The sequence below is a fragment of the Sus scrofa genome, chromosome 3 (genome assembly GCF_000003025.6).
Source record: "Sus scrofa isolate TJ Tabasco breed Duroc chromosome 3, Sscrofa11.1, whole genome shotgun sequence".
NCBI lineage: Eukaryota > Metazoa > Chordata > Mammalia > Artiodactyla > Suidae > Sus > Sus scrofa.
This window is the reverse complement of record NC_010445.4, coordinates 113,548,660-113,575,911: the sequence shown is the minus strand read 5'-3', so window position 1 is coordinate 113,575,911 and position 27,252 is coordinate 113,548,660. Positions and strand designations below refer to the sequence as shown.

The 27,252-nt window shown below is 56.4% G+C and overlaps 1 protein-coding gene across 17 annotated transcripts in view; it reads right to left on the bottom strand.

Annotated features, from left to right (window-relative positions):
- DNMT3A (DNA methyltransferase 3 alpha) overlaps positions 1-27,252 on the bottom strand; it is a 107,177-nt gene that overhangs the window by 33,237 nt on the left and 46,688 nt on the right. For 16 of the 17 annotated variants that reach the window (XR_002342124.1, XR_002342126.1, XR_002342129.1 and 13 more), the window contains exons 4-6: positions 17,398-17,668; positions 11,420-11,463; positions 10,850-10,996 (exon numbers count right to left, since the gene is read on the bottom strand). Coding sequence is in view for 9 of the 17 variants with exons in the window: in XM_021085527.1 (XP_020941186.1) it covers positions 10,850-10,996; positions 11,420-11,463; positions 17,398-17,668 (462 nt within the window). In the remaining 8 variants the exon portion in view is untranslated. Of the gene's footprint in view, positions 1-10,849; positions 10,997-11,419; positions 11,464-17,397; positions 17,669-20,773; positions 20,796-27,252 lie in introns of those variants that run through there. The other variant, XM_021085532.1, reaches the window with a different exon arrangement.

Genomic DNA, 27,252 nt, shown 5'->3' with positions numbered 1-27,252 from the left:
AAAAATGTGGTTAAACTGCACTTTATTAAAATGAAAAGCTTCTGCTCATCACAACACATCCTTATGGAAATGAAAAGTCCATTACACCTTCCTGCCTCCAACCTGCTCTTCCTCTAGGATTCCCAAGCTCAGATGATGACCCCTCACCCCTGCACCCACCCCAGGCGGGTTCCTCCCTTCCCTCCAACCAGAAGCAAGCAGTATCAGTCCTATCAAGCCTGCCTCCTACTACCTGGACCCTGCGTCAAAACCAGATGCAGTGCCCTCCTAACTGGTCCTTCCTCTAGCCTTCCCCGGACTGGGCCCCCTTGCCGTCACCCGGGGTGCTCTTCCCCCCAGCACACAGCCAGTTCTCCCGCGCTCCAGCTCCCCACTGCAGTGACACCGACGTTTCTCACTACACAGGAAGGCCTCTGACAATCTGACCATCTTTTTGTAGCTTTATCTCTTCTTAGACTTCCTCACCAACTCCCACCCCTAGTTATCAGATTCTTGCTGTTCCCTGAACAACCCAGAAGCTTCAGGCCTTCTTTTCCTTGCCCTTAGAGGCTCCTTCCCCAGAAAGGCCTCCCTTGCGCATCCCTATTGGAATTCTCAAAGGACACCTCCTCCAGGAAACTTTCCAGGAGTTGCCCCAGTTCTCTCGCCCTCCTTTGTGCCTGTCAGACTCTTGGTGCCAGGAGCACGGAATGAGCCCCGTGTTCCATCTGACACGGGGGCTCACACTGAACACGCCTGCCTCCTCGCCCAGACCGCGCGTGCCTCTGGCTCAGCAACCTTGTCCAACTGTCTCCTCCAGCGCCAGCGCGGTGCTGTGTGTACTCAGTAAATCCTAACTCAAGTCCATTACCTCCTTCCTCTGGAGGACTGGCTCCTCCTCCACAGTCCAGACAATCACCCCATGCCTGAGCATCCCAGGTTAAGAGGAGCTTCATATCTCACCTTTTTGATGCTGGCAGAAAGGACAGAGAAAGAAAAGGGGACCACAGTGAAAAGAAAAGGAAAGCTACGCTCTGGCACAGGATGTGAATTTTATGGAAGTTTTTTTTCTCCTTTAGGGCCACATTTGTGGCACATGGAGGTTTCCAGGCTACGGGTCAAATTGGAGCTGCAGCTGCCGGCCGGCACCACAGCCACAGCAACACCAGATCCAAGAAGTGTCTGTGACCTACACCACAGCTCATGGCAACACCGGATCCTTAGCCCACTGAGCGAGGCCAGGGATTGAACCTGTGTCCTCATGGATACTAGTCAAATTCATTTCCGCTGAGCCACGACAAGAACTCCCGAAAGTCTTTTTTTAAGCCTCTCTATCAGGATGCTTTACATATGTGCCTCCAGGAAAGGCACATATGTGAGGTCTGAGAATTCACTCAAATAATTAATTTCGGATGTATGTCCAAGGTCATGTGGGAGACAGAGAGAGCTCCTGATCATATCAGTGTTCCTCCCCCGAAATTACACAGTTTGAGAATCTCGGGGGTTGTCCAGGCTCTTTGCGTCACTTTACAGAAGAGAAAACTAAAGCACAGGAGGAGAAAGGCCTCCTCACACTGATCAGGACAGAGGCTGGGCCCAGAACCCAGGCCTCCCGAACCTCAATCCATTCACTTATAATCTGATTCCACGACATCAAACACACAATCGCGAGAAAACAGCAAAGCCAGGGCAGGGGCTCAGGACCAAATGAGTGGAGCAGGAAGCGGGCGAGGGGGCCCGGGGTGAAAAGGACACAAACCTGGCAAGACCCGGGGGCTGGAACACATGCAGCCACAGTGGTGCGAAGGCACTGGCCAGAGGGCTGGGTCGCCTGGCTCCCCCCCCAGCCCAAACTGCAGTTTCAGGGGAAGCCAAGACTAAAAACCAGGAAGGCCCGGTTCTAATGGAGTCATTTGGAGGCAAAACAGAAGCGAAGCATGTGATCTGGAGTCTGGTGTTACCCCCCCGGCCTCTCTACACAGATATCTAGGTGGCTCTTCACTGCTTACCCTGCAGAGTCTTAGCTTCCTAATCTTAAAACAGGGATTAAAAAAAAAAAAATAGTGCTTCTAGTAATTGCAGATAATATACCTGGCAAATGACAAAAACAGTACAACTTTGCAACAAGTTTGATGTCCCTGACTCCAGAGAGCCTGACCCAGGGGCTGGGGGTGTGCAGTGCTTCAGAGCAGTGACGCACCCTTCTCAGGGTTGCTGGGCAAGAGCGAGCCACAGACCGTCAGAAGAGGCACCGCAGAAACAGGGCATGATGGCCGGGAGAGATGCGCTTCCTTCTACGCCAGCAAGTCCTGCTTCCTAGGGGAAGGTGAGCTCACTGACCTGAGCTGGGGGATGCTGACTGGTGGACGATAGGACTCCCTGACAGGAGTTCCCTGTCACTGCACACTGACCTAGGCTTATTGGGGGTTTTGGGGGTTTTTCTTTGTGTGTGTGTGTGTGTGTGTGTGTGTGTCTTTTTTAGGGCTGTACCCCTGGCATATGGAAGTTCCCAGGCTAGAGGTCAAATCGGAGCTGCAGCTGCCAGCCACAGCCACATCACAGCAACACAGGATCCAAGCCAAGTCTGCGACCTACACCACAGCTCACAGCAACACCAGATCCTTAATCCACTGAAGGAGGCCTGGGATCGAACCTACATTCTCATGGATCCTAGTTGGGTTTGTTTCTGCTGAGCCACAGTGGGAACTCCTGACCTAGGTTCAGAGGTGTGACCTGGGCCAGGCCGCTGGGGTGACTTCCATTTTACGAATCCTGATATGCAAATGAACTTGAGCATCTCTTAGGAAAGTCAGTGCTCTTGGCAAAGTCCCTGGCATGAAGCAGGCGCTCAGCAAAGTCCCAGCAACTTTGACCTAGTTCAGGCTTGGCCATGGCCACCACCGGACCTGGCGCAAGATATCAGGGCTCCACATCGCTACTGCTTCCTCACCACTAAAAAGGGGGGATGCGCTAAGAGCTGTCTCTCTGCGCCCTCCCCCCCATATGCGGTGAACACTGCAGTGCACACACACACACAGCCAGTCACGGAAGAGACAGTGGGGCGCTTTTCAGTTGACAGTTTCCCAGCCTGTCCAATGGCCATCCCTGGAGGTCACTACTGATTATGGACTGTCGCAGGAGTCCCTTTAAAATGTGTTCAGCCTTTTGGTAGAGTATACTTGTCACACTTGCTCCAAATGGCATCCTCTCCTTTAAGGCTGATGTTATTATTATTATTATTAGTTTGCTTTTTAGGGCCACGCTTGCAGCATACAGAGGTTCCCAGGCTAGGGGTCGAATCAAAGCTGCAGCTGCCAGCCTACACCACAGACACAGCAGTTTGGGATCTGAGCTGCATCTATGACCTACACCACAGCTCACGGCAACGCCGGATCCTTAACCCACTGAGCAAGGCCAGGGATCGAGCCCGCACCCTCATGGTTCCTACTCAGATTTGTTTCTACTGCGCCACGATGGGAACTCCAAGGGTGATGCTATCTTTGAGCTCACCCTGCAAGAGTTGAGGTTCCCATGAGTTTATATACAGTGAATAAGCAGGGAGTATCTGCCAGGTGGAATCCCCTAAAACTTCTACCCACATACATTGCTAACGATCTAATGTGGCTCCTTGACGGTCTATCCTGCGTTGCCATTTCTCACATCCTCTGTACGAAGGCCCACGAGATCACACTTAATTCATCTCCTTATTCCCAAAGCCCCCAGCCCACTGCCCCCAGCACAGGAGGTGCTTAGGGACTGCTCATTAAATGGAATCTAACACAGCAGGAGGTGGCCCTCTGGACACTCACGGGCTGTTCTTCCCAGGCCCGACAGGAAGCACAGTCTGTTGAGACTGCAGGGTTATAAAGCAAGAGGAAGCAACATTTGCTCAGCTCACAGAAGCAGCAGCACAAATGGCCAATAAACATATGAAAAGACATCCAACCTCACTTATTATCTGGGAAATGCCAATTAAAATCATAACAAGATACCGTTTTCCCACCCATTAGATTAGCAAAATATTGATGTTGGCAAAGGTGAAAATCTTCTCATACCCTGTTTATGGGGCATAAATTGGCATTGCCCTTTTTGGAGGGTAATTTGGCAGACTGCATAAAATGCAAAACACACACTCCCTCCAACCCAGCATGTCTCTTTCTAGGTGTCTCTCTTCGAGAAACAGAAGCGCAAAGAGGCATGACTGAGGATGTTTGCTGCTGCAGTGCTTATGCAGTAAAAACACTGTAAACCACGCCAATGTCCACCAATAAGTGAATGGTGAAATAAAATCATGGTAATCCATATGGTGGACTAGAACAGTAATTACGTGGCTTGATGGCCCAGGCTTATTGTAAGTGAAACACCAAACTGTAAAGTGAAACTACAGTGTGGTTCTATTTATATAAAAAAGGAAAAGAAAAAAAAGCAACTGTGAAGCAGAATTTATATCCACACACATACATAGATAGATAGAAAAAAATCATGTCATCCCTACCCCAAACTGACAGTATCAAGCACCTCTGGTGGAGGAATTCAAATCACCGGGGAGGGATGTGTTTTGTTTTTTTACAAGCGTGTATTTGTGTAATACTGATGTAAAGTCAAGGGTTTTCTTTTCTTTTCTTTTTTTGGCCGCCCTGTAGCATAAGGAGGTCCTGGGCCAGGTCTGAGCCACACTTGTAACCTATGCTGCAGCCACGGTGATGCCAGATCCTTAACCCCCTGGGCCCGGCCAGGGACGGAGCCTCTGTCCTAGCACTCTAGAGACACCACCAATCCCCGTGCGCCACAGTGGGAACTCCTAAAATCAATTTTTAAAATTATCCATTTCCAGAGTTGCCTTGTGGCTCAGGGGGTTAAGGATCCGACATCGTCACTGCAGCCTCTGGAGTGGATGCTGTGGCATAGGTTTGATCCTAGCCCAGGAACTTCCGCATGCCACAGGCTTGGACCAAAAAAAAAAAAAAAAAAAAAAGGCTCAGCAGTAATAAACCTGACTAATATCCATGAGGATGTGGGTTCAATCCCTGGCCTCACTCAGTGGGTCGGGATCCGGTGTTGCCGCAAGCAGTGGTGTAGGTCATAGACATGGCTCGGATCTGGCGTGGCTGTGGCTGTGGTGTAGGCTGGCAGCTATAGCCTGATTCGACTCCTAGCCTGAGAACTTCCATATGCTGCGGGTGTGGCCCTTTAAAAAAAAAAAAAATCCATTACCTTTTACCCCTGTGCTATAAATGTTATGAATACCTCATTAACCCACACAACCCTGAGATGAGAATTATTCATTCATTCATTCAGCAAACCTTTATCCAGTACCTCCTGAATGGCAGCCCTGAGGGCAGAGGTGCCCAGAGGACCTGCTCTGATCAAGCATGGGTTGGGCAGAAGCAGAAAGCAAACTGTTAAGTGCAGCTCTCATGAAGATGAAACATACCCAGGAGAGCAGGGTACAGCCAGGTCTAGCCACAGCACAAGGACCTCAGCTCAGGGAGGTTAAGTGACTCCGAAGGCTCCCTTCAAATCCAGTAAGTGGCCGAGTCAACATTTGGACCCACCTCCAGGAAAAGTAATGTCTGCGCTGCCTGCTGGGGGCGGGGGGGGTGCTCTGAGTACAGGATGGAGAGGGGAGGGAGGGAGGAAAGACTGTGATATTTGGGCCTAGATTCTTCGTTGTCAGTATGTAATATGTATTAAGCATCTAACGAGTCTAAGGCTGCACGAGCCCCTCCCTTCAGACCAGGAGCCAGGAAAGAGACCAGATCCTAGAGGCCATGGCACCCTTGCCCTGATATAATTTAGAATTGGTTGGGTGAAGAGATTAATGACAATCCTAACATCACGTGGCCGTAACTACACCCTAAAAGCATAAGCAGAGGGCGTCCCGGGCCCTCTGGCTCTGTGGCTGTTCCAGCTGCTGGGCCAGGCCTCTGCACGTCTCCTGCCTCAGACTCCCAGCAACCAGGGTTAGCAGAGAACACCTGTGGGAGGCCCTTCCTAAGCCTCAAGCACTCCCTCGGGGGCATCTGGTTCGGAAAATAGTTAGAAAGAGGACCTGGAACTGCCCTCCTTTGGGAGGAAGGATGCCTTGCCTCTGCCCTCCCTGCCGCCTGGGCAGGAGCCCAGGCCAGGCCAAGGAAGTTCTCGGCTCAAGCAAGCAGAGGCTCAGAAGGAACAGCAAGAGTGCAGGGTGCAGAAGACTTGGGCACGCCTTACCCCGGGGAGCCTGTCTACACAGTCCCCTGGCCCCACACCATTCTCCAGGTACACCTATCAGCACCCCTGGAAACCAGTGGCTTGGGCCCAAGCTCCCTGAGAGGGAGTCCCATACTCCCCCACTTCCCAACAGCTTAGCCAACCAGCAGGTATTCATTGAGCCTGTTCTCTCTGCCCAACATCAGGTCGGGCATGATGGGTGAAGACATAACAGGTAAGAAAGAGTTAGTGAAAATACTCTATGCGACGTAATTGAGTGCTAAACCCAACACTCCTGACAGTAAGGACTACAGGGTGCAGGGAAGGAAGAGGTCAGAGGGGACTAGAGAAATCCCGGAGGCTCCCTGGAGGAAGCAGCAGAACTTGGCCTCAACCCTGAAGAATGGATACGGGAAACCATAGCAGGGACAAAGGCAGGGAGGGAGGAAGGAAGGATAAAAAGGGAGACTGGTCCCTCGCAGGGGCCAGCATGGTGGTCCAGTGGGGCGGAGCCACTGTGGCAGCCACGGTGGGGGTCAGAGCCTTGAGAAACAGCCAGAGGATTTCTGACATAATGTCCGCTTCCACAGCAGGGCCTGGTTAGGACTGAAGCAGCGTTTAACCCTGAAAAGGGCTTGTGAAGAGGCACAGAGAACAGGGACAGACGTCGCGGCCCCAGCAGGAATTCCCACCTGGGCCGAGGAGGGAAGGAGGAAATGCCCTCATTTTCCTCATCTACTTATTTTGAATTTCATTCATTTTATGATAGTTTAAGTCTTAATTCTTTTTCCCCACTGTTTTGAAAGGCCGGGAGAGGCAGGTGGACAGGCCGGGGAAGAGCAGACCTCGCTGCGGACTGACTGACCGGAGCAGGGGGGGGGGGGGCATGGGAAAAGGAAATTAAGCCGAGACGGGGGTTTTGAGGGAAGAAGGCCCTACAGGCGGGCCATGCGGACCGGGGAAGGGGCAGGCGCAGGTGGGGTCTGGGGAAGCTCTGCAGCAAGGAACACAAGCCCTCAGGCCCTGGCCTGGCCCTGCCCACCTCCCGGCCCCACTCCTGCTGCGCTGAGCCCCACACGGCACGGCATGGCGGTCACCCACCATGACTTTCCCATTCCTGAAAAGGCCAAGCCGGCTTCTGCCTGCAAACCTTTGCACGTGCGCTATATCTCTTTTTGCAAGACCCTTCCCCTCTTCCCTAAATTCAAGCTCGTGCTTTATTTATTTATTTATGTGTTTATTCATTCATTCATTTATTCAATGTCTTTTTAGGGCAGTGCCCATGGCATACGGAAGTTCCCAGGCTAGGGGGTCTAACCGGAGCTGGAGCTGCTGGCCTACGCCACAGCCGCAGCAACGGCGGATCCTTAACCCACTGAGCGAGGCCAGGAATCAAACCCGCAACCTCATGGTTCCTAGTCAGATTCATCTCTGCTGCACCACCACGGAACTCCAAAGTTCATCTTTTAAAAGCCAAAAGCTACCTCTCGCTAATGCAGAAGTAGTCTAAGCCCTCGGCTCTGCTCTTCCTGAGGCGCCGATCCCTCACCCTATCAGAGGAGAGCCAGGAATACCCTGGGCTGCTGGGAGCTCCAGCATCTTAGATGATGCTCAGACAGGGCGGGTTCTGGCATCATCTCAACGATGGTGCCCTCCAGAAACTTTAAAGGGCAGGTATCACATTCAGAGGTTTGGAAGTGCTGGTGGGACCTCCCCGTGGCACTGCCTGGGAAACAGTGTGGATTCGGCAGGAGGGGATGCGTCTTCTGGGGGAGGGGGGTGGGCTGGAGATCTATGAGAGCGCGTAAGTGGTAAGGGGATCAAGACTGGCTGAGGTCGGCGGGGGCAGGGATTTGGGGGTGCCACAGTTAAGGGACAGAGGAGGATGCTAAGAAGATGCAGGAGGAGAAGGGGAAGAATCCTAGACACAAGGTCAGGGCAGCAGCTTCAGAAAAAAAGGGCCAAATGCCAGACAACTAAGAGGAGACAGCAGAGGAGGGCGGATTTCTTCCCTGTTCCTAAAAGAAAGCCACTTGGAAAACAGGCGCAGAAGGCGACAATTACTGCCCTTTAGCCCGAGGGGGACTTGGGGGACTTGGGAATCCCGGGAGCTATCTGGTTTCCCCAGTGTTACCTGCAGCTGGCCGTCCCCTGGCGCCCCAGCAGAGCCCAGGGCAGGTAGTGCGGTCTTTGAGGCTGGTCCGGGGAGGCCGAACTGGAATCCCATTCCAGCCCCCTTCCCTGTCCCCTGAGTGAGCTTGTGGCCAGCAGGTGACCCTGGAGCCCCAGCCCCCTTGTCTGACACAAGGGGCTCAAAGGTTCTAGCGTTTGTACTGAAAGGCAAGGAATTCTTGAGTTGTATCATCGAATGAGTAAGTTCAACAAGCTCACCAGCAGAAAATGTACTTGGGGTGCAGGTCTCTACACTTCAAGTCACATCCCTAAAATATTCAATCAACTTTCAATTTTTCTGTTGCACTTAAGGACGACTTTTGAGTCATCACTAAGCAGATGCTTGAGGTTTCTTTTTTTTTTTTTTTTCTTCCAGAAAAGCTTTCAATGATTGTTAAAGTTTGGTGATAGCTCCTGGGAGTTCATTATCTTAGGCTCTCTACCTCTATGTCAGAACAGGTTTGTAATTTCAAATCTTTTTAAATTTTAGTGGAAAACTTTAAATTGAAAAAATCTATTCTCTATTATGTTACTTTTCCCTGTGAGCTGAGAAGAGTCTGCCTTTTGTATTGCAGCGGAAGGTAGGCCGCCGTACTGGCTCCTTCAGGGGTGCACGGTTTGAAGATCACCAAATTTCTAGAAGTTTTCCAAGTCTAAAAGTCCTTATACCCAGCCTCTGACCTTAGGGCTAAGGGAGGGCAGAAGCACGGACCACGCACAACAAGGGGTTAAAAAGAAAAGCCCCTCCCACAGGCTACAGGGGGCCTGAGGGAGCCCAGAGCTTCAGGCCGCGAAGGAATTTCCATCCCAAAGACCACACTTCAGGCTCAGAGTCAGGTGCCTCTCTTCTCTCAGACCTTGGACAGTCTATCCCTTTTCCGGGCTCTTCCAGAGAGAAATTTCTGCCTTCCTGGATCCCAAAGGCACTGGAAACAATCGAGTAGCCAACATCCGCCCTCCTCCCCTAGAGAAACTTTCTAGAGAAAGTTTGAAACTTTCTCCAGAGCCCACTCTCACGCGATGCGAACTGGGATAACTCCCTTCTTTGCAGGCCTGCGGTAAAGACAACTGCCCCAGGTGGTGGCAGTTCCCGGGGTCCCCCCTCCTTTCCGGGTCTACAGCCTTCTCTCTCCTCTCATCAAACATCCAGCAGAGCACGGAGCTTGGTGCCCAGGTTTCGCCCCTCTGTCTCCACTCCGTCCCCTCCTCTGGCCACTGAGGCCTTCCCTGGGCTGCCTTCCACCCACCCGCCCCCCAGCCTCTCTTAGAAACATCACCAGCTACCTCCAGGTCGGCCGGAGCGGTAGCCAGTCTCAATCCCACCCCCGAAGGGCCGGGCGGCCACTGTCTCCGGAAAACCACCTCCTTTCTAAGACGCCCGCTCTTCCTCCCGGGCAGCTCAGTCCCCGGCCTGCCACTCTCCCTCTCCATGTGGCCGTAAGGGTTGGGTTCGTGTGGATGGAATCCTGGGACTCTGTCTCTGCTCTCCCCTCCTGGCTCCTAGGTGAGGCCATCAGTGACCATGGACTTAAAGGCCAGGCTCTGCTCCTGACGCCTGCGCACCTGCAGCCTGGACAGACCTCCCTGCGCCCCGGGCTCCAGGCACCTCAGCATCTCGCATGAACTCTTGATCCCCTCCCGTCCCAAACGCATTCCTACCTGAGGAAGTAGCACCCCCATCACCTGGCGTTCAGGCCAGACCCACGGGGGTCGGCCTTGAGCCCTGCCACCCAGCCCCCCTCCCCCAGGCATCAGCAAGCCCTGCTGATTCTGTCTCCAAAACCCACCCGGCTCTGCCTTCCTCTCCGTCGCCACCGCTGCCCCTTACTCCACACTCAATCATTCCTCTGCACCGCAACTTTCACGCCTCCCAGGACACTGGGCGTTAACCCAGCCCTTGGCCAGGATCTCAAGGCCCTGTGTGACTGGACCCTGCTTCCCTCCCAGCCTCGTCTGGCCCCTTTATCCCTGCTCACTTCGCTCTGGCCACACTCGCCTTTCACTCTGCCAATCAAGTCAGGGCCTCGCTTGGGCCGTAATTACCTGTGCCTAGAATACTCTCCACAACGCCCCCCCCGATTCACAGAGCCAGCTCGTCTCTTCCTCTGGGGCTCAGCTGAAATGCCACCTCCTCCCAGAAGCCTCTCCTGACCAGCCCACAGAAAGCAGGCCTCTGTTAGCCTCGCTTTCAGCCCCTTGTTTACGTGTGTTCTGTCCGTCTCCCCCGCCAGAACGGCAGCTCCATGAGGGCAGGAATTACACGTGCACAGAGCCTGGGACACCGCGTGGTTACGTGCCTCGTGTCCAATAAACATTTGTTGAAAGAACAAAGGAACCAGTCCCTGCCTAGGGGTCCAGCAGGTCCCTGCAAGGGCGCAAGGTTAACCTGAAGGGGAACCTGAGGCTCAGCCAGGGCCTGACAACAGCCGCAGACGGTGGCTGAAGCTAACTCCTGGTTGTCCAGTTCTGGGGGACCGGCTGGGGCCCAGGCCAGAAGGCACCTCACCTCCCTTTTCCAGCGTGCCAGCCACTCGTCCCGCTTGCGCTTGCTGATGTAGTAGGGGTCCCCCGCCTGGAAGGTGAGCCGCGGCATGGGCCGCTGGCGGAGGCTGGACTCCCAGCCCAAGCCACCCCGCAGCCGGCCCCGGGAGCCCTAGGACAGAGAGACAGAGCGGCATTAAGGTGGGCACGGACGGCCCGCTGCAGGGCTTCTTCCTCCTGGAGGGGACCCCGAGGAGGCACTCACCTCGAACAGAACACAGGAGCTCTGACTCCTGGCCAGAGATGCCAGCCCCGCGAGTGCGGGCCAAGCCCCTGCCTGGGCTGGGGACCGTGGGGGCGGGGGCGGGGTGGGGGGCAGGACATAAACTGGGAGGGGCGGGCGGGGCTCGGTCTCCGAGGGGGACCTTCCAACCTCCACACCCCTTCCTCGGCTCCTCACAGAGGGACATGTAAAGAAGGGGCCAGGGGCCACCTCGGGCTCCCCTCACACACTCTCGCCACAGTCGGTCAGAGCGGTGGCTTTCTTCTAGAATCAGGATCCACAGAGCCCCTGGGGGGTGAGGAAAACACTTGCCTCCATTTTCATGGATTCGATGTTGGTCTCCTTCTGTTCTTTGCCTGTGGAAAGGGAAGAACAAAGGGACTGTCGGCGGAGTTACAGGAGCGGCTCAGAGGCCTCCCTTGTGCCTGAGGTCCCTGCCAGGGGACAGGGCTTCTCCAACCATCTAGGTGTTCCTACGTCAAGCCTAAGGGCCCACCAGGCGCCAGGCGGCATGCTGGCCCCGAGGACTCGGAGCACAGCCAGGGCAGAGAAAGGACTGGAGCAGGCCTGGAGGCCCAGATCGGAAGCAACAACAGAAAAGCCAGGGCTGTGGTTTCTGGCCCATTGAGCGCCTTGGGTGCACGGAAGGGGTCTAGAAATAGCCCCCCTCGGCTGCTCCCAGTCCACAGAGCCGCCTCCCAGCAGACGGGCCCGACTGCACAGCCCTCCCTGGCCCTGGAAGGGACCACTTGCTCCTATGTGGGGTAAGGCGGTGATGTGCTGGGGACGGCGGGGCACAGGGCGACTGGACCAAGGCTCTGCGGAAACAGCTTTGTCTCTATGAGGCTCGGTTCCCTCATCCAGAAAATCAAGATGCTGGAGATGGTTTCTAAGGTGCTCCTGCAATTCTCAATCTTCTCTTCCTGTGAGGAACATCTGCCTCTGTACCCCATTCCCACCCCGTTCTCAGGTCCCTAAGTTTAGCTTTATTTTAGAAGACTTGGACTCCAGCTGTCTCGGTGTGACTCTCTAACTTCTCCCAGCCTTTTCCTCACTGAATCAAGGTTTATAACCCTTCTAAAGGCTTCAGGGGATTAGGAACATTCCGTGCCTAGAGTAGGGCTTGGCATATAGCAGGTGCTCAATCAACAGGAGTTTTGCTCCCTTCCCTAAGGCAGCACTTCCCTGCTCCTCTTGCCCACAGTTCCTCAAAGGGCCCTGACTCCAGTTCCTGAAAGGGAACCCCCCCCCCCGCCCCGAGGGGGGGGGTTGCTGAGCCCCAGCAGTATTTTCTTTAAGGGGGACCTTATCCTCTCCCTGTCCTCTGGGCTCCAAGCAAGAGGGCAGCCACACTCCAGAATGTCTGATGGCCACCCTGGTCCCTGCTGCCCCCCTCCTCGCAGGGTCCAGCCTCTCGAATGCCCTTCCCAGGCCCAGTACGCCCTGCAGTCTGCAGCCTGCAGCCCTGGCCTGGCAGGGGTGGCGCTGGTTCTGCCTTCCAGCTTCCTGCTGGAGAACAGGGGAGGGTGTGAGCCTCCTCTTACCTGGGACCCAGAACCCCTTTGTCTGAAGCCAAGAGTACTGAGCTTGGGCCCAGAGCGCAAGGTCACTGAGGCTGGCTCATGGTAGCTTTGGGGGCGGGGTGGGGGCTGTGAAGGGGGGACAAAGGGCCACAAACGGAAAAAACAGCCCCTCCTGCATCTCCTGGCTCTGAGGCGGAAACCAGCCACAGCACTGAAAGTCTGAATCCTCAGCCCCTAGAGAGGCTGTTTCTTTGCCCCCTTTCACCGCGGGAGACCTGGGGCTCTGCTCTGGGCCTCGGCGACCTGAAGCTCGGGGACGGGGAAGGCAGGGCCAGCAGCGGGGGCGGGGGGGGGGGTGCTGCCGGGAAGAGGGGACCCCCGCAGGGCCAGCCGGGCCCTGGGGCGCGGGGAGGAAGCGGGGGCGCCGTGTAGGCAGCAGGCCTTTTAAGGTATGTCTCCCCAGACTTTCTCTGTCTATTCCTCGAGCTTCCTTGAGGCCCTCTTGTCCCACCAGAGCCAGCTCCCCAACTTTTTCTCGGCCTCCCGGAGCGGGGCTCCCCCTCCCACCCGCGCCGCGCCTCGCCTCCCTCCTTCCTGGGGTCCCCGCACGCTGCACCCGCGAGGTTTTGGGCGGCCAGGAGGGGGCGCCCGCCCTCGGAGCACAGCGCCCGGTGGCCCCTGGGACTTTCCTGCCCGGACCCTCCGGGGCGTTTGATTTATGGGGAATCAGCTCCTCAGAATGAAAGAAAATCGGGGCTGAAGGGACTTGGAGAGGTGATGGGGTACCTGTGCAGCCCGTCGATGGGGAAACTGAGGCCCAGGGAGCGGAGCGACTCACGCCAGAACCGAGACCAGGGTTCAGCGCCCCTGACTCCCCAGCCGGCTTGCTCATTTTCATTTTCACACCGCACCGCCTCGATGCGTGTTCCCGCACTTCCTCATTCCCTGGCCCCCATGCTCCCCCAAACAGAATTGCTTTTCCTCATGCGGTTTCCAACTGGCTTCCTTCTGGAATTTTCTCCCTGACAGACTCTGCGCATGCCCACTTGAGTGATATCTCACTCACACACACACACACACACAGACACACACACACACACACTTTCCAGCCTGGCCCAGCAAAACAACAAACTGGGCTGCCTCAGAATGCAGCACTTGTCCTGAGTCAAGGAGGGTCAGCTGTTCTCTCGACACTCCCTCTGCAGTCCATCTGCTCCTGGCCCAGACCCAGAGCCACGGGCTGGGCCAGGTGGCTGTGTGCCTTCCAGGGTGGTCCTGGCAGGCTTACACATGACCTTAGGGCATCCTAGGTCCTGGGGGCAGGGGAGGCCAGGGTGCTTCTAACACATACCTGTTGGTCTGAGCTCTGCTCTGCCAGGGGCCATCCCCAAATTCCCTTTAAGTGAACCCAAGTCTCCGTGACAGGATTGAGGCCGGTCGGCCTCAGAGGGCAGTCGCTAGGCCAGTACTGCGTTCAGTTATTCAGACAGGAGCTTTGTGCTGCCCTAATCTGGTCCCTTCCTAGTTGTATAATCTCAGGTAAGTAACCCAACCTCTGAACGCTCCGTCTCCCCATCTGAAAAATGGGGCTAACAGAAGTCTTCCACAGATGATCGCGAGGATTACATAAGAGAATTATATAAAGAGCAGGGCTTCTCCAAGTTTAATATGCATTGAAATCAGGAGGATCGCTTTCAAATGTAGGTTCTGATGAAACAGGTCTAGGGTGGGACCTGAGATTCTGCATTTCTAACATCCCAGGTGAGGCCAAGAGACGCTGCTGGTCCATGGACCACTTTGAGTGGTGAGGACACAGAAGACTCAACACGCGGTCAGGATTCGGCAAGACAGAAAGCCACATTACCATCCCACTCCACCATCCCGATGGCCTTAATGCTAGGCGTGCAGGAGCAGTTCCAAGGCCACCACCTGCCTGTCCAGGTGGCTCTTGTCCTATTAGTCATCATCTCTCCCGCTCCTCCTTTCTCCTGGCTGTACCGTCAGGATGTGGTGCTCCTTCGTGTTCACAGGAGGACACCCAGGCCAAGACTGCCTTCAAGTCCTCCGTTTTTCCCGTATAGGAACTAATGAGAGGTGTTCCAGGAAAGATGGATGGGGCCCCTGCAGAGAGGCATGAGGGGAACCGAAAGGAGACCACAGCCAAGTCACTTCCTCCCTGGGGCCCCCGGTCTCCTTCCTCCTTGGAACCAGCAGCTGAGTATGCATTCTGTGTGGCTGAAGGCGGGCCCAGCGGGCCAAGCCGCCAGTGGGCCACTGCCCACCACTCCAGGTAACAGCTCACCAGTCTCAGCATCCGGACAATTCACAGTGACCTTCAGGGCTCCCAGCGCGGGTCCCTGCCAGCATCCCCACTGCCTGGAAAGCTGGGGCAACGCAGGAGTCTTCCAAGGCCAAATGTGGGAGATCAAGGACACCCGGAATGTTTTTGCCCACTGCACTCTGCCCTGAGCTTCTGAGAAGGATCCACTCAATGTGCGAAGGCCCCCAACCCAAGAGTCACTCGTGTACCATCTCTCCCATTCCCGCTGTGTCCCTGGCATTCACCCACAGCTCTCCAGGTAACCACCCTCGTGCCCTCCCTCGGCGCCTGCAGCAGCCTCCTGACTGCTCATCCTGCTTCCCAGCCCCTCTGTTCCATTCCAGGATCCAGATGGCAAAGGGATCTTTGCAAATGCAAAGCGGATCATGTCAGCCCCTGAGAGGGCAGCCTCGAAGCTGCGCTGGCCCGGGCTGCTGTCCCCTATCTCACACCCTTCGCCCTTCCTCCTCCCATTCCAGACTTCCGTCCTTCTGTCAGGCCCCTGGATACCCTGCTCCCTCCCACCTGGGAGCTGTTACACCTGTCCTCACCCCCTCCCTGGGTGCCCCTCCCCAGTGAGCCCTTCAGCTTAGGTGTCCCGGCCCAGGCTTACTGGGGTCCCTCTGTCATAGTTCCTCAGAGAACCATGTATATTTTCCCTCAGAGAACTGGTCTCTGTGTATAATCACGCATTTCTCATGAATATCTGTCTGTCCAGCAGACCGTATGGTCCTCCAGGGCAAGAGCCAGGTTTTGGTTAGTGATGGTCTCCCCAGCTCGTGGTACCCACCAAACGGGCGTTTAAAAACCCGCCACTGACTGACTGAAGGAGTTGCTCCTGAGAAGGAACAGAAGTGGAGGAGGCAGGACAAGCCCAAACCCAAAGCAAACCCGTGCGGGTTAAGAGCACCCTTGGAACCCTGGCTCCATCCCCCCAGGCAGGAGAGGTTGCCCCGGCCCTGGGCGGCAGCGGGGCCCCAGCCATGGTGAGGTCCCAGGAGCTGCCCATTTGGTGGGAAGGGCCCATGATGCCCTGATTCTGCTCTGGCACATGTGGCCTTGGTAACGGGACAGTGGCATCTTCTCCCTCGCCTCCTGTGCCACTCCTCTCAGGGCCCTCGGCCACTCCCACCAAGTGTCAAAACACATCCCAGGAGGCGCTCAGTTCAGGACCAGCCCACTGCAAGCCCCGTCCCAGAACAGCGGGGGCTACTGGATGGGTACACCGACTCTGAAGCTAGAGACCAAGACGGAATGAACCCTGGATGTGCCACGACCAGGCTGGGGGGGGGTCCCTGAGCAAGACGCTTTATCTCGTGAAGCCTCCATTTTTTTTTTCACCTTAAAAGAGGGATACTAATGCCTCTTGAAGAAGATTGTTTGGAAGCGTAAATAAAGCAATGAATGCAAAGGAGCTCAGAAAGCGCTTTGCACACGGTGGGGGCATCATAAACATTAGTTGAATGATAAATAAACCTGGAAATCTCTTTTCTGGAGATGCTCTCTACCCTGCATGAGTATTAGGCTTGGATGCATGTGCAATTAAGTTATGCCAATTAATCAATTGACTCATTCCATCATGTACGCTTGGAAGGAAGACTCTGTGAATTTCAAATGCACATATGCAAAACAACCTGGCAGGGCCCGGGGAGGATCAAACGTGATAATGTATGAGAAAGTGCTTCGTAAACTGTGAAGCCCTGTACAACTGCTAGTTGTCCTCATTACTAACATGTTTACAGCTCGGCTGGCCCTGAAATCGCTGGCTTAACCTGAAAGAGAAAAGTGGGCAACTTTCCAGGACTCCAGGGCTAGGCCACAAAGTCCCCAGAGGAAGAGGCCTGGGCTGGGCAGCTCACACCACCCGCCCCACCTGTCCCTCCCCTCCCCCACTCTGTCACCATCAAGCTTCGGTCGAGTCCGCTGAACTCCGGTGAGCTCAGGACAACAGCACTGGGCAAGGCCAGCCAGCCTTTAAGGCCCAGAAGGCCATCTGCTGCCCTCAAGCGCCCAGGCCGCGGCCACCAACACATGGAACCCTAAGAGCCGCAGCTCCTGTGGAAGTAAGCGAGCAGGCCGGGCAAAGGCCGAGGGAACCGAGGCGTACAAGCAGCCGACGTGGGGACAGCCACCACCCCAGCAGAGCAGCCTCTGGCATTCTGCAAACTCACTGTTGCCAGATCTAGCTTTTGGGTGGTGGGTTGGTTTTTTTTTTTTTTTTTTTTTTCCCGTGAGAAGCCAAAACTCCAGATTTTTATGTGAAATTTCATTTTTTAAATACTGGAAACTTAATTTTTTTAAATGTTTAAAACACTACGCGGGCCAAATAAAACCTGTGGGCAGGCTCTAGGGCACGGCCTTGGCAGGTAGACCTTCGGCTTCCACGCCCAGCCGGGGCCTCCGGGCACCTGCCGGGCCCCCAAGCTCCGGACCCGCATGGGACTCACCCTCCTCCGCAGGGGCTCCCCGGCCATCCTTGGGGGTGCAGCAGCCATTCTCCACGGCTCTGGAGGCTTCGGACGGGGTCTCGGCCGCGCCCTCTCCCTCCGCTGGGGCCCCGCCCTTCTGCCCCCCGGCGGGGCTCCCCTCCTCCGGCTGAGGCTCACTCCGCTTCTCCAAGTCCCCGTTGGGTAACAGCTCTGAGGGGCCTGAGTCCTGGGCCATGGACGGGGACTTGGAGGTCACCGCGGGGTCTTTCGGCGTGTCGCTGCTTTCCACCTGGAAGGAAAGGAACACGACGGGCGCGTCAGACCAGCGGTCTTAGCCCTTTTGCGTCCCTGACCCGGCTGAGATGCGGGTGCAGGTTACAACCCCTCTGTCTAGCAAATTGTGCTCATGTAAACGTCTACGCGGGTAAATGGGATTTTTCTCTCAGATTCAAGGGGTGCGTGGGCCCGACCCCCTGAAGTCAAGAGGCTTTGCCAGCCCTGTGCCACTGCAAGCCGCACCCCACCCCAGGCCCCACCCTCGCTCGCTGAGGCAACATGGGTCCCCAAGGCCTCTCTGTGGTCCCCACTGAAAACAGATGCTTCTCACGCATCCCTACTTCAAACCAGAACCGCCTCCTCCTTAGAAGATTCTAGTAACCCCGGCTGACGTGACTGCTGTGTCAGAGCCCTCCTGGCTCTCCTCTTGGTCTCTCGAGCGGCTGCCTGGCCGGCTGCCTGGCCGAGTGGAGGGTAACGTGAGAGGGGACCTCCTCTGGGCCCCAAAGCCTGGCGCAGTTGGTTCCCTCCGCTTCCGCCCCCCGGCCTTGCCCCAGGAGAGCCAAGGCCCCGGCCAGCCACCCGCAGTCTCTGCAGCGAGGCCTCCCTCACACGCCATGCTGTGGTCCCCTTCCAAGAGGAAGTGCACTGCTTTGACCCCACGAGTCTCAGAGCTGAGCTCGCTACCAGAGTCGCATTAGGAGTTGTCATAACCGTCCACCAGGGTCTGTGCCCGGTGGGCAAAGCTCCTTTTCACTCATCACCCCTCCAGAGCCGCTCGAGCTCACTGGGGAGGCTGGCAGAGAATTTTGTGATTTACTCGAGGTCCCACACTCTGTAAGGACAGCGCCTGGCAAACACTTGGTCCTTGGCCATCTGGGGGCAGGTAGGCCAGGACATCTCAGAATAAATGAGGGGATCTGCTGGGGGCAGAAGCGGCAAGAGTCCCCTGTGCTTGGCACTCTGCCACACCTGCGGGCACCAAATGAGCCCCAGCACTCTTCTCACCGACTCCCTGCAGACCGCCTGCCCAAAGGCTCCAGATGGCGCCTCAGCTTCCCCACCTGCAAGGTGAGATGGCTGGGCTAGACCAATGAAGCGCTTCCTTCTTTTTAAGTTTTTTTTTTTTTTTCCTATTTATAAAAGTCAGATACATATTATAAAAATTCAAACCATAAAAATGAGTTGTGTTAAAAGGCTAAAGCTCATGTTACTTTTCTTTTCTTTCCTTTTCTTTTCTTTTTTAGGGCTGCACCTATGGCATACAGAAGTTCCCAGGCTAGGGGTTAAATTGAAGCTGTGGCTGCTGCCCTACACCACAGCCACAGCAAAACACGATCTGAGGAGTTCCTACTGTGGCGCAGCTGAAACAAATCTGACTAAAAACCATGAGGTTGCCCGGGTTCAATCCCTGGCCTCGCTCAGTGGGTTAAGGATCTGTCATTGCCGTGAGCTGTGGTGTAGGTCACAGACACGGCTTGGATCCTGCGTTGCTGTGCCTGTGGCCTGGGCTGGCTGGCAGCTGTAGCTCCAATTCAACCCCCTAGCCTGGGAACCTCCATATGCCTCGGGTGAAGCCCTAAAAAGCAAAAAAAAAAAAAAAAAAAAAAAAAAAAAGAGAGAGAGAGATCCGAGCAGCATCTGTGACCTACACCACAGCTCACAGCAACGCCAGATCCTTAACCCCCTGAACGAGGCCAGGGATTGAACCCATGTCCTCAGGGATACTAGTTGGGTTACTGCTGAGCCACAATGGGAACTAAAGCTCCTCCTTCAATCTCTACCTCCGAAATCACTCCCCACAGGGAACCATTACTAAGTTTGGCAAGTATCTTATCTAGACTTTTTCTCTAAGCATCTACAATCAGGGGTAAGTTACAGGATTACACGTATGTCTTCACACACACACATCTAGATCCAGGCTTTTTTTTCCTAAGGGGGGTCATATTCATCTGTGCTGTAACTTGCTCTTTCACACAGCAAGTGCAGCGGGCATCTCTCCACACCAGTGTGTACGGCTCTGGCTCCTTCTGTGTCTTAGCTGCTGGACATTCTATTGAGTGGATGCTCCCTAATTTATTCAGACGCTCTCCTAATGGTGGGCCTTTGGGCCGATTTGCTTTCTGCGGCAGCCAACCCCTTGCGCGTACAGCTTCGCGCCCCTGTGGATGTCTGGGGGCCGGAGTCCCAGCAGCGGACTGGCGAGGAGAGAGGGCCTGCGCGGCTCCCTGGGAGGAGATCCTGCCGAATTCCCTCCAGAGAGCTGCAGCCCCGAAGCGCCTCCCCACGCCTGAGAGGGCGCTGGTTTCCCCAGACCCTGCCCGCACGCACGGCCGGCGAGGCCCTCCAACAGCCTCCGAGGCTGCTTCTGCTCCAAGGATCTAGGACCTCAACGCTGAGCCCACCGCTTATGTGAGCAAACCCCGAGGCAGCAAACGGGGATGAGGGCTTGGGGGGAAAACGCAATGAAAAGAGAAACCAGAGTCCTCCTTGGAGGAGGCGCCCTACCCAGAGCAGCCTGAGGGTGAGCAGAGGGAACTCCGGAGGCCTCGCCTGGCCAAGCCGCTTTCTGGGGCCACGTGGGGCGGCTCGGGGCAGGCCCACTTCCAGGAAGAAAACCTCCCACGGAAAGCTGCAAACGAGTGAGCTCCCCAGCGCCGGGGGTGGGGGGGCCACTGCGAGAGGAAGAGGAGGCCTCTGGCGGAAGGGTGAAGTCCTCCGCCAGGCTCGGGACCCGGGGCTGCAGCCAGCAGAGCCAGAAGGCCAAACACGGGATGGCCCGCGGAGCCAGCAGGGCCCGTCTCCCTCCTCGGCGGACGACCTACATGCTCCATCCAGGACGCGGCAGGTCCTGCCCGGCCCCCTGCTCAAGCCGGCAGGCTCCCTGGCCCGGGATGCCCATCCCGTGGGCATCCTGTCAATCCTCAGGGCTCCCGTGTGAGAGTCGGATGGCCCAGGCAGCCGGAGAACGGGGCACGCCTGGGCCCCCACTGCCACCCTCAGGGCCAGCTGTGCCAGGAGCCCCAGAGCCCCAGCCTTGGCACTTCCAGGGAGGTGGGCCTGGGGCTCCCGCTGGCCGACTCGGGCTGAGAGGCGAAGGTCAGCGCCGGTCTCTTACCACGGCCGTGTCCTCCTTTTCTCTAGCCACTTGCTTCCCCACAGACACCCCAGGTGGGGGCCCCACAAAGCTGCTCAGACAACTCTGCTGTCACTCACTTCCTGCCGGGGCCCACACGGCCCCTTCTCACCCCGGGACTCACTTCCTGTTGACTGCCAGCTCCCCGGCACCGAGACCCGGGAGGACCTGCTCCAAGGCCTGAGCCACCCTGACCAGGCAGGCCCCCCCCCCCGGCCTGCCCCGGGGACCCCTGGCCGCAGCAGCGTGAGACACGCCATCCTTCCAGAGGCGGGCGGATGCGGGGCGGTGAGCAATCTGCCAGCTCCAGCCCCAGGCTTCGCTCCCGGCCTGAACTCCGCCCCGATCTCCCCATTCCGCACCCTCCTCTCTTCCTGACCAGGCCGCCCCCGCTGCCCATCCTCTCAGGTCCTGCACGAGTCTGAGTCAACCAGAGCTCTGGGCTTAGGGGAGCTCTGACTAGCCTCGGTCAACCCTTTTTCGGGGGGGCGGGGGGCCGCGCCCGCAGCATATGGACTAGTTTCCAGGCTAGGGGTCAAATCAGAGCTACACCACAGCCCCGGCAATGCCGGATCCGAGCCACATCTGCGACCTACACCTGATGCCTGCGATGTCGGATCCTTAACCCACTGCATGAGGCCAGAGAGTGAACCTGCATCCTCGCGGACACTGTGTTGGGTTCTCAACCCGCTGAGCCACGATGGCAACTCTGGCACCGTCAACCCGTGGTCCATCTTACCCATCAAGAACCCCCACCCCACCCCAGCTAGGAGTGGCTGGGGATCCACAGGCAAATGGACTGAAGTGACTCGGTCTCCAGGGAGGAGCTGGGGCAGCTCAGGTGAGAACAGTTGTGGTCCACACCTGGGGGCCCCTCCCCAGGCAGGCCTGTGCCCTCCTCCCCACACCCCTGTCACCACCAGCTTGTCACCTCCTGGAAGAGGGGCTTTGCCTTACTGGGTCCGCGTAGGCACGTGGCAGTGCTCCATATTCATAATTGACTCTTTTATGCCAAAGGCCTAGTTACCAGTGAGAGCGTCCCAATCACACGCCTGGGGGAGTTTCAATTTTGTTGCATGTCACATGTAACTGTTACAAACTCTGGTTTTGTTTGCTTTTATTCTTTACAGTTGCCTTGAAAGGAGACAGGGCACACCCTAAGACACCCATTTTTTTTTTTTTTTTTCCTCCATGGCGGGGAGAGGCAGCCACAGAAGCCCCCGGCCCTTTTAGAAGGCACGCCAGCAGCTGGAGGTTACCCATCCACTTCCTTTGCTGCTCACCTGCAGGGGTGAGGGGAGGGCGGGAGTGGGGACAGAGTGGGAAGGGCAGCCTTGAACCGCCTCACTGCTCCCTTGGGTGGGTGGGCCCGACAGATTTGAGTAAAGCTTGACCCCTCACCCACTGTGTGCCCACCTCCGCCCAGTATGCCTCATGCTGGGTCTTCAAACCCTGCCTGCCACCTCCTGGGGTCCCTCAGAGTTTGGGGACCTGTGCCTTCCTTCCAGGCAAGACCCCTCCACCCAGGAGAACGCCTCCCACTCTCTGTGGTTCATCTCCTCTTCAGTTATCCAAGCAGTGAAGGCGGTGGCTCCCAACTGGGGGCCATTTTGCCCCCCAACATTTGGCAAGATGTCTGAGACACTTTTGGTCACCACATTGTGGGGGAGACAGACTGCTGGCTTCTAGTGGGTAGGAGCCCAGGATGCTGCTGAATACCTCACACGATACAGGACGGCGCCCACAACAAAGACTCACGCAGCCCAAATGCCAATGGTGCTGCTGCTGAGCAGCCCTGGGCTGAGGACAGGGGCACTGACGAGGGGCTTTTCCTAAGGACCGTTTTTTATGTATTAGTAGTACTTTTTTTGGCTTTTTAGGGCTGCACACAAGGCATATGGAGGTTCCAAGGCTAGGGGTTGAATTGGAGCAGCAGCTGCTGGCCTTCACCACAGCCACAGCAATGCCAGATCTGAGCCATGTCTTCGACCTGCACCACAGCTCACAACAACACTGGACCCTTAACCCACTGAGCGAGGCCAGGGATCGAACCTGAGTCCTCATGGATACTACTAGTCAGATTTGTTTCTGCTGAGCCAAGACAGGAGCTCCAGGATCTTTTTTTTTTTTTTTTTTAATTTTTTAAATTGTGGTAAAATGCACATAAAATCTACCACCTGAACCATTTTCAAATGGACAAGGTAGTGACAGTACGTACATTCACATGGCTGTACACCCATTACCACTATCCATCTTCAAAACTTCTTCATCATCCCAAACTGAAACTCTGTACCCATTAAATAAAAACCCCCATTCACTCTCCCCACCACCCCTGGTGACCACTATTCTACTGTCTTTTTTTTTTTTTTTTTCCCTTGGCCGTGCCTCCAGCACATGGGAGTTCCCGGGCCAGGAACTGAACCTGCACCACAGCAGCGACCTAAGCCTTAAGCAAATCCTTAACCCACTGCACCACAAGAGAACGCCTCTATTTTCTGTCTTCTAAGGAACATTTTCAAGTCTGTCTGTCTGTCTCTTTCACACACACACATCCTTGGAAGGTATCTGTGCCAGGCCCCGGTCCTGGAAGCCCTCAGCTTTGGCCCCATCACCCGCGCCCCTGCCACAAAGGCCCTGGGGAGTTGGCAGGTGGCTGGTCCCAGCCTGGCCCTGAAGGAGACGGGTGAAGGCCACTCCAGTGTTGACGCACCCCCACCAGCCCACCGCACCCCCCCCTTGTTTTCAAAGGGCTTTCACACCCCATCTCATTAGAGCACGCCTCACGTGGTCCCTAATTATTTGTTTACTCTGTGTCTCCCACCTAGTCTATGAACTTTGCCTTATTTATCTTTTTATTTCTCTTCCTTCCAACCACCCCCGACTGCTCCTCAGCACTAAGCACAGGACCGAGCATCGATCCGCTTATCCAATTAATAAACGTAATTATACAATTATCCTGATGGGTCATGTTCCTCTCACTTTGCCAAGGAAAAAGTCTCCAAGGTTTGCCTCAGGTCACATACCTTCTAAGTGGAAAAGCTTCCAGAATGACCCAGGTACAGGAGAGGCATTTGAAAGCTGGCTCCCCCTCTGGGCTGAGTCTCGGGAAAAGCCCAACCTCAAATCCCAAGGGTTCCAGGGAGGAAAAGGAGGCTTTGATGTGTCTAAGCAGGGCCAGGGAAAGGCTGCCGGCTGTTTCCTTGGCAGCAGCCACCACGACGAAAAGCCAGAGGCAAAGCAAGAAGGAACCTTCTGCAGTGAACCTGCCCAGGCCAAAGCCAAGGCCTCAGCACCACCACCCCCTTCCACCATCCCCTTTCCCCTTTCTGACCAGGCTCCAGAAGCCCCCCTCCCTCAGGAAGGGGGGACTGTTTCCCAAGGAGGGGCAGAGGGCTGAGGCTCCAAATGGGGAAGTGATTTTTGAGGCCTTTTTAATAGTTATGATATTTACACATACAAAATAAAAACCCAGCAAGTAAGAGATGAGGGCAATGGTACAGGGAGAAAGGGCCCAGGGCCCAGGGCCCAGCTCAGCCCTGCACAGGCTTACCTGGGCCCAAGTGTGGAAAGGGGACCTGGGGACCCTGCCCCTCCCACCAGTCCTGGCCTGGCTCTGGGCCCCTGACACACCCTCTCCGCCTGAGCCAGGAGCTGCCACTTCAAAGGGCCTTGGCGCCTAGACCCCAGGGCAGCTCTGGGGAGGGAGGCCCAGAGGCAGGTAGACGTGGAGGCGGCCTCACCTCGCCCTCCCCAGCCTTCCGGCCCCTCTGCCCCCTTACGGCCATTGCACCCTTAAGGCCCTTGGCAGCACTCAGCTCTGTGCCAGGCGGGAACCCTGGCGGCCGGCCAGCTAGAGCCTCATGATTAAAGACACACAGACACACAATCACATGCACAGACACACAAGCAGAGCACCAAGGACATCCACTCACCGGCCCCAGGACAGGGATGTGCTCAGATGCCCCAGAGCAATGTCAACAAAAACTCGCACATGCTCCCCGCTCCCCCACACCCACGTCCACTCCAGCCCCCCGGCTCCTGCGGGCCCAGCTGCTCCCCGTCAGGCCCTGGATTTTCCCAGGTTGACTCTAGTTTCAGGAAACAGCCCAACCGTCCACATAAAGCAGGGCAGCCCTGTCCCCTAAGCCTTGGCAGGGGGCCTGGACTCCCTGGTCTCCTCCGCTCCAGGCCTTCCTGCGGCCCCTGCCCCGGCAGCCCTCTGATCGGAGGGCCGGAAGTGGCCTTGAGCCCGGCAGAGCCAGAGAGGTCCCAGGCCCGAGAGGGGCCCCCACGCCTCCCTGCTCAGCCTTCCAGGGCCAAGTGGAGTCAGGCCCCAAGACTTGGGACAGAACCTGGACCTTCCAATTTCTTTTCCCTGGTGGAGTGGCTAAAAGGGCCACGGGGGGGGCAAGGGACAGAAGGGCCAACTCTGGAAAGTCTGACCCCAGCTTGGGTACAACTCCTAGGTCCCACCATTTCCCTCCACCACTGAGGCAGGGACCTGCCTTCCCACCCTCCTCCCCAGAGATCTCGTGTGTGTGTGTGTGTGTGTGTGTGTGTGTGTGTGTGTGTCTCTCTCTCTCCAGATGGAGGATCGAACTTCAGGGAGAATTAGAGGTCACTCATCCGGGGCCCTACTGGCCATGGCAAATGGATGCAAGAACGAACACGCCTGGTGGGTGGCACCCCCCAACACACACACACACCAGGTTCTGCTTCCAACAGGGACACCTGTCCACCTGGAAGAGGGCCTGGCTGTGCGCTTTGAAGTCAACCTCAAAGGATTTCAGGGTGAGCTGGAGGCTCCCTTGAAAAGGCCATTATGTAGCGAAGATCCACGACGCATTTAAGTAAACCTCTTCTGAAGTTACGTCTCTTTTCGGCCTCTACCATCCAGGCCTAGGGTGACAGGTTTGGTGAGAAGGGAACCCACCATGGAAAATGAGGCTTTCTTTTCTGCGCTTCATGTGTCTTTCTAAAGTTTCTGATGGGTGTCCCCCACCCCCGCCCACCCCCGCCGGGGCGTGCTCATCCTGCCCCACCCTGCAACGCGACTTCAGAGCTTTAAGCACGTCGACCTCGCGGCTGGGCCATGGTCTCTCCAGCCTGAGAGCCCTCATCTCTCCAGCCTGTCCTCACTCGGCAGCCTTGCCTCCCCCGATCCATTCAGCTGCCCTTCTCTGGAGCCTTCCCAGCTCCCTTATGCCCTCCTTGAGGTGGCAGAAGCCAAACGCGCCAAACCCTCCAGGTGAGGATGATGAAAGAAGAGCAAGGTCAACACCTCGGCCCAGGTGCGAGCAGCAGGGGTGATGCAGGTGCAGCCCGGGCTCTGAAGCAGCCCCTGGGCATCCTAGGAAGCCCACGGGGGCCGGGACCCGAGGGAACGAACGCCTCTCGCTGGAGGTGGCCTGGGACGTGTGGCTCTGGGGCGGGGGCCACGGAGGGATGAAAACAAACAGGGATTCGGGGGAAAAACGGGATGCAGATTCTGATATTTCACTCAGATGCTCCCCCAGTAAGAGCAGCCTCCCCAAGGGCCCCTGGCAAACCTGCTCCTTCCAGAAGCTTTGCTTTCTGATGAAAACACTGCTGCTGTCCCTGGGGGCCTGCGCGTCTTCCTTCCTCTCCCTGGTCCACAGCCCTGCGGTGCAGGCCCCGCCAGCTCTGTCCCGCCACAGCTGTCCACAGCGGGCCCTAGGGGCGTTTTCTGGCCACCGCCCCACCCTGACTCCCTGTATCCTCGGATCCTCAACCTGTCCTGCTCACGGACGCCAGAGTGAGCTTCCCCAACGTGACTCCCACCACTTCCAGAAACCTTCCAGACAAACAGCATGCTTTTGAGAGGATAAACTATAAACCCTCAGGCCGTGTGCAACCAACCAAGAAGAAGGCATCCTTAAAGAAAACCCTCATCTGCTCAGCCGAGCCAGTCGGCTCACAGTCTGGGGCTGGGGCCCACCGCCCCGCACCCCGATGCTCCGGAAGGTCCCAGGTAGGAAAACCTCCTGCTTTCCTCCTCCAAATACGAGCCCCAAGGCTCAAGCCCAGCCCCGCCCCTCAACAAGTCTTTGGCTCTTGTCCAGACTGCAGGCCGGGCTCTTGGGTGCTGGATGCCACGGCGAGCACTGATTTGACTGAACAGCTTGGGGAATGAGCAGACGAGGCTGCTGGGCACAGTTACAAGAAACGTCTCTAACCCTGTGAGGTGAACGACAGCCCTGTTTTCCACACACCTTCTAAAGCACGAGAAGGCAGGGGAGCGGGCAGCAGGTGCTGACAGCAGACTCACAGGCAGGAAGCCCCCTGAGGGGCTGGGGCCCAGGAACGGGAGAGACCCTTCCAGGAAGTTCGGTGCATAAAAACAAGGAGACACCAAGTCACTGAGTCGAGGTTCCGGGGGTTAGCGACGGGGCCCTTCTAACCTGGACACCAAAACGGCCCCTGAGCTCTGTCTTAAGCAT